At 38.5% G+C, this 15,425-nt stretch overlaps 1 protein-coding gene across 2 annotated transcripts in view; it reads left to right on the top strand.

The window, feature by feature from the left end:
- LOC126458056 (probable multidrug resistance-associated protein lethal(2)03659) overlaps positions 1–14,223 on the top strand; it is a 475,280-nt gene extending 461,057 nt beyond the window's left edge. For both annotated transcript variants that reach the window (XM_050094853.1, XM_050094854.1), the window contains one exon: positions 13,743–14,223. In XM_050094853.1, coding sequence (XP_049950810.1) covers positions 13,743–13,778 — 36 coding nt within the window. In that variant the 3' untranslated portion in view covers positions 13,779–14,223. The remainder of the gene's footprint in view (positions 1–13,742) is intronic.
- Positions 14,224–15,425: the final 1,202 nt, after the last annotated feature.

Genomic DNA, 15,425 nt, shown 5'->3' with positions numbered 1-15,425 from the left:
CAGATAGGAAGGCTACCAGAGTCCATTGTAGCTGTTCATGTTTAATGTTGTTACATGACTGGTAGGGTATATAAGGGACATGAACCATTAGTATCAGATACTGAATGATCACTATGAAGGACACAGTGATGCCAAACACTCATATGAGACAGTGTTATCGGAATCTGACAGAATTTGAAAGGAGCCTTATTGTGGGTGTCCATTTGGCAAGCTAGTTGAATCATGTAGTATCCAGATTTGTGGATGATTCATGTGTGGCAGTGACCTGATGTTGGACTGTATAGAAATACGAGGGCAGGCATACTCATTGTCAAGTTTCTGGCTGACCACATCTGACCGCCATAAGGGAAGGATCATTGTACTGTGCACCAAGCATGTTGTAACCTCTTCACTGGTGACTGCTATCTGAGAACAAGTAATGGACTCCTTGCATACTGAGTCATATGACAACATTGGTTGGAGACTAGCATCAGCTGAACTATAGAATTATTGTTCCATGCTTAGGCAGCTGTTAACACAACAGAAATGGCTGCATTGGAGTGGTGCCATGACTAGGAAGCATGGACTGCTGATGGATGGTATTGCATGTGTTCAGCAATGAATTGAAGTTCCCCACTGTTACAGATGAGTGTTGTCAGCAAGTGTGGCAGTGACCAGGGGTGCGGTCCCAGTTTCCAGTGATTGGAGAGTCACCATGGAGTTATGGAGTTACTCCTGGCATTATGTTGTGGGAAAACATCAGGTATGATTTCAGGTCATGGTTGGTAGCAACTGTGGAAACTTTGACAACACAGTAGTATGTCATGGGCAACCTGTGTCCCCATACTTCGAGCGGCATATCGTAGAGCCATTCCTGAACAGCACAATGCCTGTCCACTTGTGGCACATATATCTATTAATTGGTTGTGTGGTATAGAAGTATTTCCATGGACAGTAGGTGCCTCATATCTGTTCTCAATAGAACATGTGTGAGATCAGCTCGGAGGTTAACTCCATCCCAGTGCCAGTATCCAGGATACGAAGGACCGATTATAATACTTTTGGACCAGGTTGCCTCATGAGAGGGTACAATGGCTTTATGATACTTTCCCCAACAGAATCATTGCATGCATCCTAACTAGAGAGGGTGCAACATCATATTGATAAGTGGGCTCATACTGTTCTTTCTAAATTTAACTCAGTTTTGTAACCATTGCAATACCCTCTCATCCCCTTAAGTTTTATTTTGGTTCCTCCTCCCCTTCTGGGTGCTTCACTCTTTTTGCCAGGCCTGTGTGTGTGTGTGTGTGTGTGTGTGTGTGTGTGTGTAAGCTTTCTAGTGGAGACTACTTTTATTTATTTATTGCTGGACTAGTATCAGGGCATGATACATTTATCTCGGTTATATAGTGTTTTGTGTTACTTAATGTGACTGCTACTTTTTCATGTAATTAACTAAAAAACTTAAACTTAAAATGGAAAAGAAATATGTCTTATAAACATGCATAACACAAATCTTACAGTATGTGTAATTAAAGAGTAACTTTTACTACATACATTCCTTTAAGGTGCCAACATGTTTTTCTTTGACATTTCAGTAGCATTATTAACTCCATCAAAAAATACATAAAACAGGCCTACTGCATCACTGTGATACTATTATCTTTGTTTTTATCTCATATTAGCTGTACATTTGTTAGCAAAGGATTTTCCCTTGATATATTACTCTTTTCTTGTGTAAGTTGTGTGCTAAACTAGTTATCAAACAGTGCCATCCTCCAAGTCCCCCTGCAGGGACTTGATCCTTCATTTAATTTTAAATTGTCAAACATAGCTGTGTTGAGAGTTTTTGAATTCATTACCTCTTTTGTTACTCATTGCTAGTGTTCTTCAATGGTGACCACTCATCTCTTCTCTTTTAATTCTTCCTTCTGTTCCAGTGTGTGTTTTTCTGCTGAGATTGTCATTTGCTGAATCTCCATACCCATGTTCAGGAGATCCTCTGCACCCTGCAATTCCTGATTGTGTAACTTCACACCATTGGGAGACCTCCTCGCTCCCTGAATGGGCCATTATCCATATTTATTGTGCCACTATTTGTTCTGATTATGCACAGTTTTGGTCCTACTTTATTTGTTTAACACACTCAGTTTATTTGTGATAACTATTGGAATCCTATTACTCAGTTACTAACCAAAGACACATGTTACTTGTGGAGAGTTATGTGGAAACAGAGAGTATGTGTCATCTTTGAGGGTGTAATGCTAACATAATTGAAAACATTTAAATAATACATAAATGTACACAAAAGGAAACAGAATACTAATTATTGGAAAAACAGTGTGTGTGTGTGTGTGTATGTGTGTGTGTGTGTGTGTGTGTGTGTCTGTGCATGTGTATTAGCACATCTGTATGTTAAAAAACTATAAAATGTAAGAAAATGTGAATATTTATCTAATGAGTAAAACAAAGAAACCTTAAAATATAATTCACTGTGCATTCCAGACTCAAAAGGGATATATCACATTACAATAAGTCTCAAAATGCTTTGGGTATTGTTACTAATAGTCTCAATTTCTTAAACACTGCAGATAAATTATATCTCTGCAATTCATTTTCAGAATTAAAAGTGGAATAATCTTCATTTCTATGTTGTTGTATAAAGCCACTTCATTGCAAACAAAATCCTATTGTTTGCAACACAAAGAGACTTAGTAAACTGATATAGTTCAAGGTCCTCCTCAAACAATCAAAGGCAAAAATGTTTATTACATTCATGTACTAATGAATAATAATGTAAATCACAATTCATACTTAATGAGTTAATTATTTTGACACATAGCAAGCACTGTCTGTACAGTACAGTATGGGCATAATTAATGATTTATCTTTTCAGTTGACCACAATATCTAGCACACTTCATATTGTATGCAGACAACTTGTATAACCACTGGAGTATATATTCCACACTTCTAAAGTTATATTATTATAGAAGCTACTGATGTTTTCTGTTTGGTTTTTGCTTTTTAAAGTGAAGCAAGACTGTGACCAACTTGAATAATTATTTCATTGTGGTAATAGGTAATGATGACATGAAACAAATTAGAGTACACAAAAGCAGGCAACAAAAAGTTTAGGATGGAGTAACAACGATATGGAATGGATAGACTGCCACTCATCACATATGATTCATTGAGTGGCAGATAGGCTAAATGAAAGAGACCATTAATTATTATTCAGCTATAGGACAAAGTCCTTTTTCAGGTGCAGACACTAAATTCACACACATTCACATAACAAAAACAGTTCACATACTCATGGCCGCTCTTTCCGGGCCCTAAAGCCAGACTTAGGGGCTTCATACTTACCAATATGAAGTGTTTGTTTATGATTGACTTCTCAATAATTTTAATATTGCCAGTTGACATAAAACCATGGTGTGCTACTGAAATGTCAAAAAAACATCTTGGCACCTTAAAGACAAAGGAATGTATGCAGTAAAAGTTACTCTTTAATTACACATACTGTAAGATTTGTGTCATGCATGTTTTCCAGATGTATTTCTTTTCCATTTTAAGTTTAAGTTTTTTAGTTAATTACACGAAAAAGTAGTAATCACATCAAGTAACACAAAACACTATATAACAGAGATAAATGTATTTTGACAGATATTTTGTTTTCTGCAATCCAGGTGCCACTGATATGGGCATGCCCTGACACAAGTCCAGCAATAAATAAATAAAAGTAGTCTCTCCTAGAAAGAGTTAAATTTACAAGAACAGTATGAGCCCACTTATCAATATGATGTTGCACCCTCTCTAGCTAGGATGCATGCAATGATTCTGTTGGGGAGAGTATCATAAAGCCATTGTACCCTCTCATGAGGCAACCTGGTCCAAAAGTATTATAACCGGTCCTTCATATCCTGGATACTGGCACTGGGATGGAGTTGACATCCGAGCTGATCTCACACATGTTCTATTGAGAACAGATATGAGGAACCTACTGTCCATGGAAATACATCTATACCACACAACCAATTAATAGATATATGTGCCACAAGTGGACAGGCATTGTACTGTTCAGGAATGGCTCTACAATATACCGCTTGAAGTATTAATACATGAGGACACAGGTTGCCCATGACATACTACTGTGTTGTCAAAGTTTACACAGTTGCTACCAACAATGGCCTGAAGTCATACCATTTGGTTAAGGAACAGGAGCTGTGGAAAGCCAAAGGAAGAAAAGATTGGTATCTTTTATGCAGAAGAGTAGGTTATGGGTAACAGGCTGAAGGTGTTGGTCTATGAGAGCAAATTTTTCTCTCAGTGGGGACACAGTAACTGACCACAATGGGACACATTGTGTGGTTGGGTTTATGGACTTTAGGAAGCATGTAGAAGGTAAGAGTGTGGGAAGTGCTAGAGGCGAGGAGAAAGATGGAATCCAAGGAAAGGTTCTGTGATGAGCCTAATGATTTGAGGAGAGAGTGGATATCTTGCTGGATTTCTGGTATGGGGTCACTGTAGCAGGGTTTGTAGGTGGATGAATCTAAAAGCTGGCAGAGTCCTTCTGCCAATCAATCCTTGCATTTGAAAACAACTGTGATGGAGCACTTGTCAGCATGTAAGATTATAAAGTTGGAATCAGTTTTTAGTTGGTAGAGTGTGGTTCTTTCTGTGGATTTAAGTTTAGCTTGCTTGTAGAGGGATTTTGGGAATGATGGTGAGGCAACATTCGAGGTTGAGAAATTCTGGAAAGTTAACAGGGGGTGATTTGGGGTCAGTGGGTGTGGATCACGGTTGGATGGAGGAGTAAACTGAATCAGGTGGGGTTCAACATTGGTCTGTGATTGAGTCTGATTGGTAGGGTTGGTGGCAAAAAAGTGTTTCCTCTGTAGGGACTGGGAGAAAGAGAGAAAGTCTTATACAAGTCTTTTATGATTGAATCTGGGAGTGAGGCAAAAAATGATGCCTTTGGAAAGGACTGATACTGCTCTGGGGTTAAGCGTTTTGGAGGAAAGAGTTGTACCTGTGTTTTGGGTCTGTTAAGGTTCTGACTTCTGTATGGTAGTGGGACGGGGTTTTTGAAAGAGTGGTAAATACAGTAGTTCTGCAAGGCACTGTTTGTCAGCTAGGATAATGGTAGTCCAAGGTGGAATTATAAAGTAAACAGGTTGAAGATTTTTTAGAGATGGCACTGTGTAAGCTGCTCTAGTTCATGGAGGGCAAGAGTTCCAATGTGTAACATGGGATCCACAAATTTGGGACTGCATAGCAGGAAAATATTTTGGATGTAGAGGAGGTATGGTTTTGCAGGACTATGTTGTTGAGGTTTAAGGACTGACAGATTCTGGACAGATTGAGGCCATTTTGGAAGGTCGGGTTGCAGAGAGAGATGGTTTGGGGACGATTCCTTGAACCAAGCAACAATGCAGGGATAGTATGTTGGACTGGGTTCTGGCTAGAGATAAGGAAACTTTTCTGTATTGGTGAAGATGGAAGGAGCAAGGATATATGATGAAGGATAAAATTGCATAAAAATAGCTAAATAATGTAAACATACATCTGAAAAACTTTGTAAACATCACGAAAAGGATAAAACGGATGAAGTGTGGGGGAACAAGATTAAATATGAGGAAGTAAGCTGATAGTGAGAGGTGAAAAACAACTAAAATTGACATGAAAACTCTATGAGATGGAAGAAAAATAAATAAAAAGATTATAATGTGGTTTGTAGGTCTGTGGGTGGATAAGTGTAAAGAAGAGGGATGGCAGATGTTACTAGATTAGGTGAAGTTAGTATGTGCGAACTGGAATAGAGAGGAGGAGTGCAGTTTGGAGAGGGGTTGGTAGGGTAAGATACAAGTTCTTAGGACACAGGAAGATATGGAAAATAACACATCAACTTATGTGAGAGTGACGCAGGAAGAGTTATCAGTTTGAAAGTCTGCGATTAATGATATCAGCAAGAGTAATGTGGGACATGGGATGTTGCACAAACAAACAACTCAGTCCAGTAGCCATCTGTTGTGCACAGCCAAGATGGCTGATACAAAATGGCCCATAAGTAGAGAGTACAGCTGGTTTTGAAGTCAACAAACAAAACACAGGAAAGAAGGAAAATAAAGACAGACTTTGATTATAGCAATGCAATAGAAAATGCTAATAAAGGAAAACAGCACTGAGTTACAGGATGGAAGAAAAGCCGTCAGGCAAAATCGAATGGCAGAAAATCCAGGACAGCTACCGGACCGTGCTGATTGTTGGTGCAGCATCTCATGTCCCACATTACTCCTGCTGATATCATTAACCATAGACCTTCAAATTAATCACTCTTCCTGCATCACTCCTGTGTATTCTCACATGTTATTTTCCATACCCTCCTACACCATAAGGACATGTATCTCACCCCACCCTGCACTCCTTCTCCTCTCTATTCCAGTTCGCACATACTAACTTCACCTAATCTAGTCACATGTGCCATCCTCCTCCTTCACACTTATCCACCCACATACTGCAACCCACATTACAATCTTTTTATTTACTTTTCTTTGATCTCATAGTGTTTTCACATCAATTTCAGTTGTTTTTCCCCTTTCACTGTTAGCATACTCACTCATATTTCATCCTTTTCTTGTTTTTTCCCATGTGTTTCAATGTACTTTGGCTACTTTTTTGGGTGTATTTTTACATTATTTACCTATTTTTATGCATTTTTATCCTTCATTATATATCCTTATTCCTTCCATCTGCATCAACACAGAAAATTTTCCTTATCCCTAGCCAGAACCCAGTCCCATATCCTGTCCCTGCATTGTTGCTTGGCTCATGGAATCCCCCCCCCAAATGGCCTTACCATCAAATTACCCATCTCTCACTGCAACCCCACCTTTTGCAACGACCTTAATCTCTTCAGAATCTGCAGTCCTTAACCCTCAACAACATAGTCCTGCAAAACCATACCTCTTCTACATCAAAATATTTTCCTGCTATGCAGTCCCAAATTCCTGGATCCCATATTACACATTGAAACTCTTGCCCTTCACAAACTAAAGCAGCTTACACAGCGCCATCTCTAAACAATCTTCAACTGGTTTACTTTCTAATTCTGCCTTGGACTACCACCATCCACCACCTTTACACCAAAACTCAAATCTTCCCCACATTCCTTAATAGCTGACAAACCCTGCCTTGCAGAACTATTACATTTACTGCTCCCTCAAAAATTCCCTCCCACTACCATACAGAAAACAGAACCACAGCACAGCCACAACTCTTTTCTCCAAAAGCCTTAGTGCCACAGAAGTATCAGTCCTTTCCAAAGGCCTCATTTTTTGCCTCACTCTGAAATTCAGACATGCAAGACTTGCAAAAGACTTTCTCTCTTTCTCCCGGTCCCTACAGTGGGAACACTTTTTTGCCACCAACCCTACCAATCAGACTCAATCAAAGACCAATGTTGAACCCCACCTGATTCAGTTCACTTCTCCATCAAACCGTGATCCAACCCCACTGCCCCCAAATCATCCCCTGTTAATTTCCCAGAGCTTCTTAACCTCGAACCTTGCCTGATCATCATTCCCCAAATCCCTCAACATGCAAGCTAACCTTAAATCCACAGAAAGAACCACAATCCACCACCTAAAAACTGATCTCAACTTTATAATCTTACATGCTGACAAAGGCTCCATCACTGTTGTTTTCAATCGCAAGTATTAATTGGTAGAAGGACTCCACCAGCTGTCAGAGTGATGCACCTCCAAACCCTGTCAGAGTGACCCCATTCCAGAAGTCCAGCAGGATCTCCAGTCTCTCTTCAAATCATTAGGCTCATCACAGGACGTTTCTCTGGATTCCATTTTTCTCTTCACCCCGTACCACTCCCCACACTCCTATCTTCTACATACTTTCTTGAGTCCATAGATCCAACCAACCAAGGCACCCCATTGTGGTCAGTTACTGTGTCCCCACTGAGAGAAAAACTGCTGTCATAGACCAACACCTTCAGCCTATTATCCACAACCTACTTTTCTAAATAAAAGATACCAATCTTTTCTTCCTGCACCTCTCCACAGTTCCTGTTCCTTAACCAAATGGCGCCCTGCTTGTCACTATTGATGCCAACTCCCTTTACACCAACATTCCTAATGCCAATTCCCTTGCCACTATTGTACACTACCTTTCCCAACACCTGATGGATTCCAAACTTACAATCTCATTCCTGGTCACCCTGATCAACTATATCATCACCCACAATTACTTCTCCTTTGAATGCATCACCTACTAACAAATTTGGGGTATGACTATGGGCACCTCTGTGGCACCATCCTGTGCCAACCTATTCATGGACCTTCTAGAGGAGTCCTGTCTAACCACCCAGAATCCCAAAGTCCTCACCTGGTTCAGATTCATTGATGACACTTTTGCAATTTGGATTGAGGGAGAGGACACCCTGTCCAGATTCCTCCAAAATCTCAACATCTTCTTTTCCATTCACTTCAAATGGTCATCCTTAACCCAACAAGCCACCTTCCTTGATTTGACCTAGACAGCTACATCAATACCTCTGTGCATATCAGTGCTACCAGCCACCAGCAATACTTTCACTTCGACAACTGCCACAAATTCAATAGCTGTTGCATCTGTAGTGACAAGCAGTCCCTCTCAAAACATTTCACAGGTCTCACTGAGGCCTTCAGAGATGTTAATTACCTTCTACACATTATACAAAAACAGATCTCCCCTGCCTTATCCCTCCTGTCACCCACCACCTCCTGAAGTCCCACCCACCGGCCACAGAGGAGCATTCTTCTTGTGACTCAGTACCACCCAAGACTGGAGCAACTGAATCACGTTCTCCACCAGGATTGCGACTACCTCTCATTGTGCTTGTGCTCTGAAATGAGGAATTTCCTACCCAGTATCTTTCCTACTCCTCCCACAGTGGTATTCAGAATATGTAAACAAAAGACCTTATGCTGCTGTGGCAGAGAATCTTGGTAAGAGTAAACCAGAAAAAAATATTCAGCACAGATTCATGGAAACTGTTCACCACAGTAGGCCAAAATAAATAAAGGCTATGCCAGCTCCATGTCCTCTTTCTGCAAACATCGATCTCCTATTAAAGAGAATCCAGATGCACCATGACCATGTACACCTGAACCACAAGAGGCAATTATATCAATAGGGAAAGATAAGAATACAGTGATAAGTGAACAACTGGTGGTTAGAATAACAAATCTAATAACATAGCTTACATCATTAAACAAGGGTAGTTTGAGTCAAGCTAATATATACAATACTGTTGCTTCAGTAATATCAAGAAAATAAATACAGATCATGACAGAAACAGGCTACATTTTCGATCTACTCATATAAATAGAATAAAGGATGTTAAAGTTCTCCTGTGGAATACCAGATCCATCTATACTAATAGAGAGTGTTCATGCACGAACTTTATACTAATGACTATTCTATTGCTGTTATAAGTGAAACCTGGATTAAACCAAACATGTCTACTAAATGTTGATGATATCAAATAATAAAATCAGATTGAGAGGAAAGGTGGAGTAGCCATATCGATTAGTACAAAATTCAACTATAAACCAATTATCATGCCACTCCCTAACCTTGACTTTCAAGCAATAGCAATAGAAGTAAGTACTAACAAATGCCAATTGTCTATTGCATCCGTATATTGCCCCCGACCTGTAGTAATTTGTGAACCACACATCCACACAATGTTGCAAAACATACCACAACCCTTCTTAATCTGTGGGGCTCCAGTGACCACCACAAAGCATTGGGGTGTAATAAATGATAAGACAGAGGAGTACATCATGTCTTGCATTGATGATTATAATATGATCATGTACAATGATGGATATGTAACATTAAACCAAGGACCATGGATGAGACCAACTGCAGTGAATATAATATTAGATTCTCCCTGGACGAACACAGCATGGTCGGTTCTGCATGATACCATGGGATCAGATCATTTCCCTATAACTATGAATACATTTGCAAGAAAATTAACCAAGTACATATTGCCAACAAATTGACTTGGAACATGAACGAAGTGGACTGGTATATTATCATCAAATTCTTGAATTAGAGGTAAGATCAATAGAGAAAACCAACTTTCACAAAGGGCCTACACACAACTACAAAACAGAACATATCATGCAGCAAATGACTCCATCCCAAAATGACTTTTATCTACAAAAGCAAGACAAATGGATAATCCATGACAGAATTAAGACTGTGATAAAGCAATACAAAACAGAAGGGCAGTGTTATGTGGATATGTTAAACAACCTAACATGAACAACTTCTTGCTCTATAAACAAATGACACAGATTTTTGTGAGAAAGAGATGACTGCAGTCAAAATGCAGGTACTGCTTGAGTTTGGTGAGCCATCAGAGAGGAGGACATCAACATCTAGGAAGCTGGGTTGAGGAGGGACACATGAAGTAGATGGGAGAGAAGGTGTGCCAATGCATCTGCCTGTCTTTCTCTGCTCCTCTCCTTTGTTGTTCCTTTTTTCCCCTATCTCTCTGTCACACAACCTCCTGACGCTATATGTGTTGTCATTCTAGACCCTGCACACTCCATCAAACAGTGTTTGTCCCTCTACCCTGCCATACACTACTATCCTTTTCCCTTCCCCGGCCTCTCAAGTTTGCTGCTAGCATCCCACATGATATCTGCTTTCTGGGCTTGAGATGCTAGAGTTAGGTGATCACGTGTGCATGAGGTATGCTTGCTTGTGTGTAGGAATTGCGTGTGTGTGTGTCTCTTTTACTGATGACAGATGTGGCTGAAAGCTTTAAGTAAGTGTCTTTTAATTGTGCCTGTCTGTAACTTAATGTGTCTTCTTTGTGGTGAGTAGCAATCTGTCTTTCCCTACAAATTTCCATTTGATTTTGTAAATAAGAATGAAAAGCAGGAAAATAGCCAGGCCTGGACATGTCCTTAGAATAATTACTGGACAAATAACTGGAAATGTTCTTGAATGGAGGCCAACTGGAAGAAGGCAGAGAGGAAGGCCACAGAAGTGGTGGATAGATGATGTGGAAGAAGATATAAAATCTTTCAGAGTTAGATTACAGTGGTGAACTGCACTGGAGAGAACAGAATGGAGAAAACTTGTTGAAGAGGCTAAGACCCATGAAGGATTGTAATGCCATGAGAAGAAGGAGAGGCACTTCTCTACAGAGAAACGAGCTCATATTAGACAAAATAATCCACAGATTTACTGTAGGCTATTTATGTCCCTAGGGCACAATACTTAGTATTGATCATCAAAAAAAATGTGCCATCTGGACACTAACATCCAGAAGTACACCTTTGGATCATTGTTTCACCCCCCCTCTGCTAACCCTTCAACAAAAATCTCATTTGTTGAATATCCACATACAAGCAGTGCTTAATTTAATTTAATATATATTTGGTGGAACTCAGAATGTGACAAAATTCATGAAGAAAGACATCATGCATGATTAAAATTTCAAACACACAAAAGAGAAGAAAATGCAACCAACCTCAAATATACCAGGAAAAAGTTCACACAAATTATCAGGCAAACCAAGAGACAATCACAGAAAGATCTAATCGACTCAATAGAAGAAAATTACCACAAAACCAATTCCAGAGACTTTTACAAAATGTTTGGAAGACAATTACAAAAATTTGCCCCTCCCACATTAATTCTGAAAAGGGAAGATGGAAAAATGGCACATAATGACAAGGAAAATGTCAAAATCATGGCAAAAGCAGTTAGTAAACTTTTGAATTGTGAAGAACCCGAGGAACTTTTAGCAACACCCATCAAGACTCCACCTGATCTCATAAATCCTCCAACAATCCAAGAGGTGGAAATGGCACTCAGAGAGATGAAAAATTATAAGGAATGCGGAGAAGACCAAGTTTTTGTAGAAATGTGGAAATATGCCAGTGATACAGTTCGAACATCCTTACACATAGCCTTAACAAAAATCTGGATAACAGAAAAGCTCCCCAAACATTGGATCACAGCCATAATCCACTCACTCCACAAAAAAGGAGATAAAAACAACCCAGATAATTACAGAGGTATCTTTCTCTGAGACTGCACATACAAGATTTTCTCCAGAATCCTATACAAGAGAATCAAAGAACAGTTAGAGGAAGAATTAGGTGAATACCAAGGAGGCTTCAGACCTTGGAGCAGCTGTGCAGAACAGATCCTCACTTTAAAATTAGCCATAGCATATTACAAGAAACGAAATAAATCTCCTGTAACAACCTTCGTGGACTTTAAAAAAGCATATGACTGTATCCACAGACCTCCAATGTTAAAAATCTTAAGAAATTTCAGGTTCCATACAAAATTAATCAAATTGATAGAACTCACCTTAACCAACACTGTATCAAAAGTCAAGTTCAGGGGGGAACGCTCTGAGCCATTCATCATAAAAAAAGGTTTAAGACAAGGAGATTGCTTGGCACCCCTCCCTTTCAACTGTGCTTTAGAATACACAATGAGGGAATAGTACAAGACTAACCCAAAGATCATCCAAATTGGAAGACCCAAAGACAACATAAGTTTAAATTGTCTAGAATTTGCTGATGACCTCGCTCTCTTGTCCAACAGTATTCAGGAAACCAAACAACAAGTTATCTCACTACAGGAAATAGCACAGAAAATTGGTCTGGGAATATCCTTTGAAAAAACAGTCATTATGTTAACTGACAAACCACTCATATACAAAATTGCCATAAGAAACCAAGAAATCAAAATCTCATAACATATAACCTCAATGAAAAGCCAACATGGCATAACAGAATAAACAAATTTACCAGAGCACAATATATCACCAAGAAAACCTACAACAAAAAGGACCTGTCAATAGCAACAAAATTAAAACACTAAAAAACAGCCACTCAGCCAGAAATAACATACGCAAGTTAAACCATCTTCCAAACAACTAACACTGCACAAATAGACAAAATACTCAAAATAGAGAGAAGAATCATCGGAACATGTATCAACAAATCGTACCAGAAAGATGGACACTGGAGAGTGGCTACAAATGTTCAGTAACAACCAGCCACTATGTCTCTCTCTGCCAATGGCATTATTCAGATGCAGAATGGAGAGGCATGTTGCCAACAAACCACTCTCACAGCTGTTATAAGTTTCCCAGACCTGGGAGCCACTACTTCTCACTCAAGTAGGTCCTCAGTTGGGATCACTAGGCTGAATGCACCCTGGGATTTAGAGCAACATATAAAACATACTAAGCAAACTTCATGTTTTGTGGAGCTGAATGAAAAACTGGAGAAAAGAAAGTGTAGATAGATTATTTTATATAGTGTGTGCTATTTCTTGTTTGATATATATTATGCTGATTATTAATACAAAACATCCATGCCATTATTTCTTTGATGTACACAAATGTAGAGAGAAATTGGAGATACATCTACACACTGTTGCAGTGAACCAGATACATCATTGGTATACAAAACAATTGCTAAAAATTATTAAAACACTGTCATAAGATTCTAGTTACTGTAATGTAACACTAGCTTAAACAAAATGTTATGAAGACTATAAAATAAAAGATAAACACAGCCAACTATTGTGATAAGGTAATAAAAGGGCATAATTTTAAATAACACTTATTTTGTGCATGCAGCTGTGGCATCATACACTTTCTACTTATACGACTAATTGATTTTTTTTTTTTTTTTTTTTTTTTGTTCTCTTCAGTCTTACAGAAATAGAATGCATGAAAAATCATCATGAAGAATAATTAATGAAGAAATATGAAACATCATTTGGTCATTAGCAAACAAATGAAATCCTTAATGGGAAACAGAACAAGGAAGAGATGGTGACATTGAAAGGAGTCTTCAAAAACTGTCAGAAAAAATTCATTATTCATGATAAGTGTCATCCTATTTCATTTTGTACTGTTTTGAGAAATGTTTAGTATATGCCACTATTGTTTCAAGAAATCAATTGCATGATTGTGTTTGTGTAAGTGAGGAGTGCTAACACAGAAAAAAACCTCCAGAAATCCCATATACTAAAATTCAACAATACAAAATGTACTATATATGAAAATAATGTGTTTCACCTAAAAAATATTGTACTGCAAACCATATGTTCCACATACAAAGTATTATTGCATAAAAATACCACATTGTGAAAGGAAATTTTAAAAAAGAAATAAATACAATAATGAATATTAATTTCTATTATTTTGCAATTATCAGCTTAATTCTTTGTCTCATACCTAAGCATCAACTCTTCATACAACAGAGATAGAAAAGGCTAATGAAAAGGATGGGTGACAGAAGATTCTAAATGTTGTCTTTGTTAGTGTTTATAATAGTAACTGAATTGTGAAATGCAATTTATTCATCTCGTGACAAGCAGTTGCAAACCTTTTGGTTTTCTTGCAGGAGAAACCTCAGGAATTTGATGAGCAGTTGAGTAAATGAAAGGAAACACAGTAAAACAGCACTGATGTTCACTGTAGGATAATGATAATACGTTACTGAATAAAAATGATAAATAATGGACACAGAGATTAAAAAAAAGTATGTGGTCTCTGTACCACCAAGTTCACTGTTTGTTTAAGTCCCAAGTAGCAACACACTATGAGCAAATGGCAAGTGGGTGAAATATAAATGAAACAGTATAACACTGTTCACAAATATCAAAGAAACAAACAACACAAAATATTTTAAATTGATTATCATAACACTCCATTTCAATAAATGTTTAAGACCTTCACTATCTTTTTTCTCTGAGATATTCACTACTGACAACAAAAGTAGCCATCTTTGTGTACCCAAGTTGCTTCTAGTTAGTGGCTTGGTGAAAATATCTGCTTGCTGATCTGCACAGCTGACATGTTCCAGGTTGAAGATGCTAGAGTTGAATTTTTCTCATATAAAATGATGCTGCACATCTAAGATCTATGTGTGTTGTCCATTTACGATGCTCAGGGCTCTTGATCAACCAAACACGATTTTTGCAAGATGTAACATAGCAGATTATTCCACGTCTTTATTTCTTTATTTCTTGCAATGAAGTATGTACTGTCCTATGAAGTTATATAGCTGAGGGAGAGAGAGAGAGAGAGAAAGAGAGAGAGAGAGAGAGGGTAGTTCCTCCCCCCCCCCCCCCCCCCCACACACACACACACACACACACACAGCTGACACTGAGCACTGGACTGTCTTAGTGTGTTACTGATATATGATGCACACTCCCTATGAATTAAAAGAAAGAGCATTGAAATTTATTTGATCTTTTCATAGACTGGTACTGATAGTACAGCTATACTTTTAAAAATCCCAGTTCATGACCTTCATTATTTTCAGAGATATAAAATTTTACCTGAAAACAATAACATCATTTCTGGTACTATAAAAACCAAGC

Source organism: Schistocerca serialis, chromosome 2 (genome assembly GCF_023864345.2).
Source record: "Schistocerca serialis cubense isolate TAMUIC-IGC-003099 chromosome 2, iqSchSeri2.2, whole genome shotgun sequence".
NCBI lineage: Eukaryota > Metazoa > Arthropoda > Insecta > Orthoptera > Acrididae > Schistocerca > Schistocerca serialis.
This window is presented reverse-complemented; position numbering and strand designations above follow the sequence as displayed.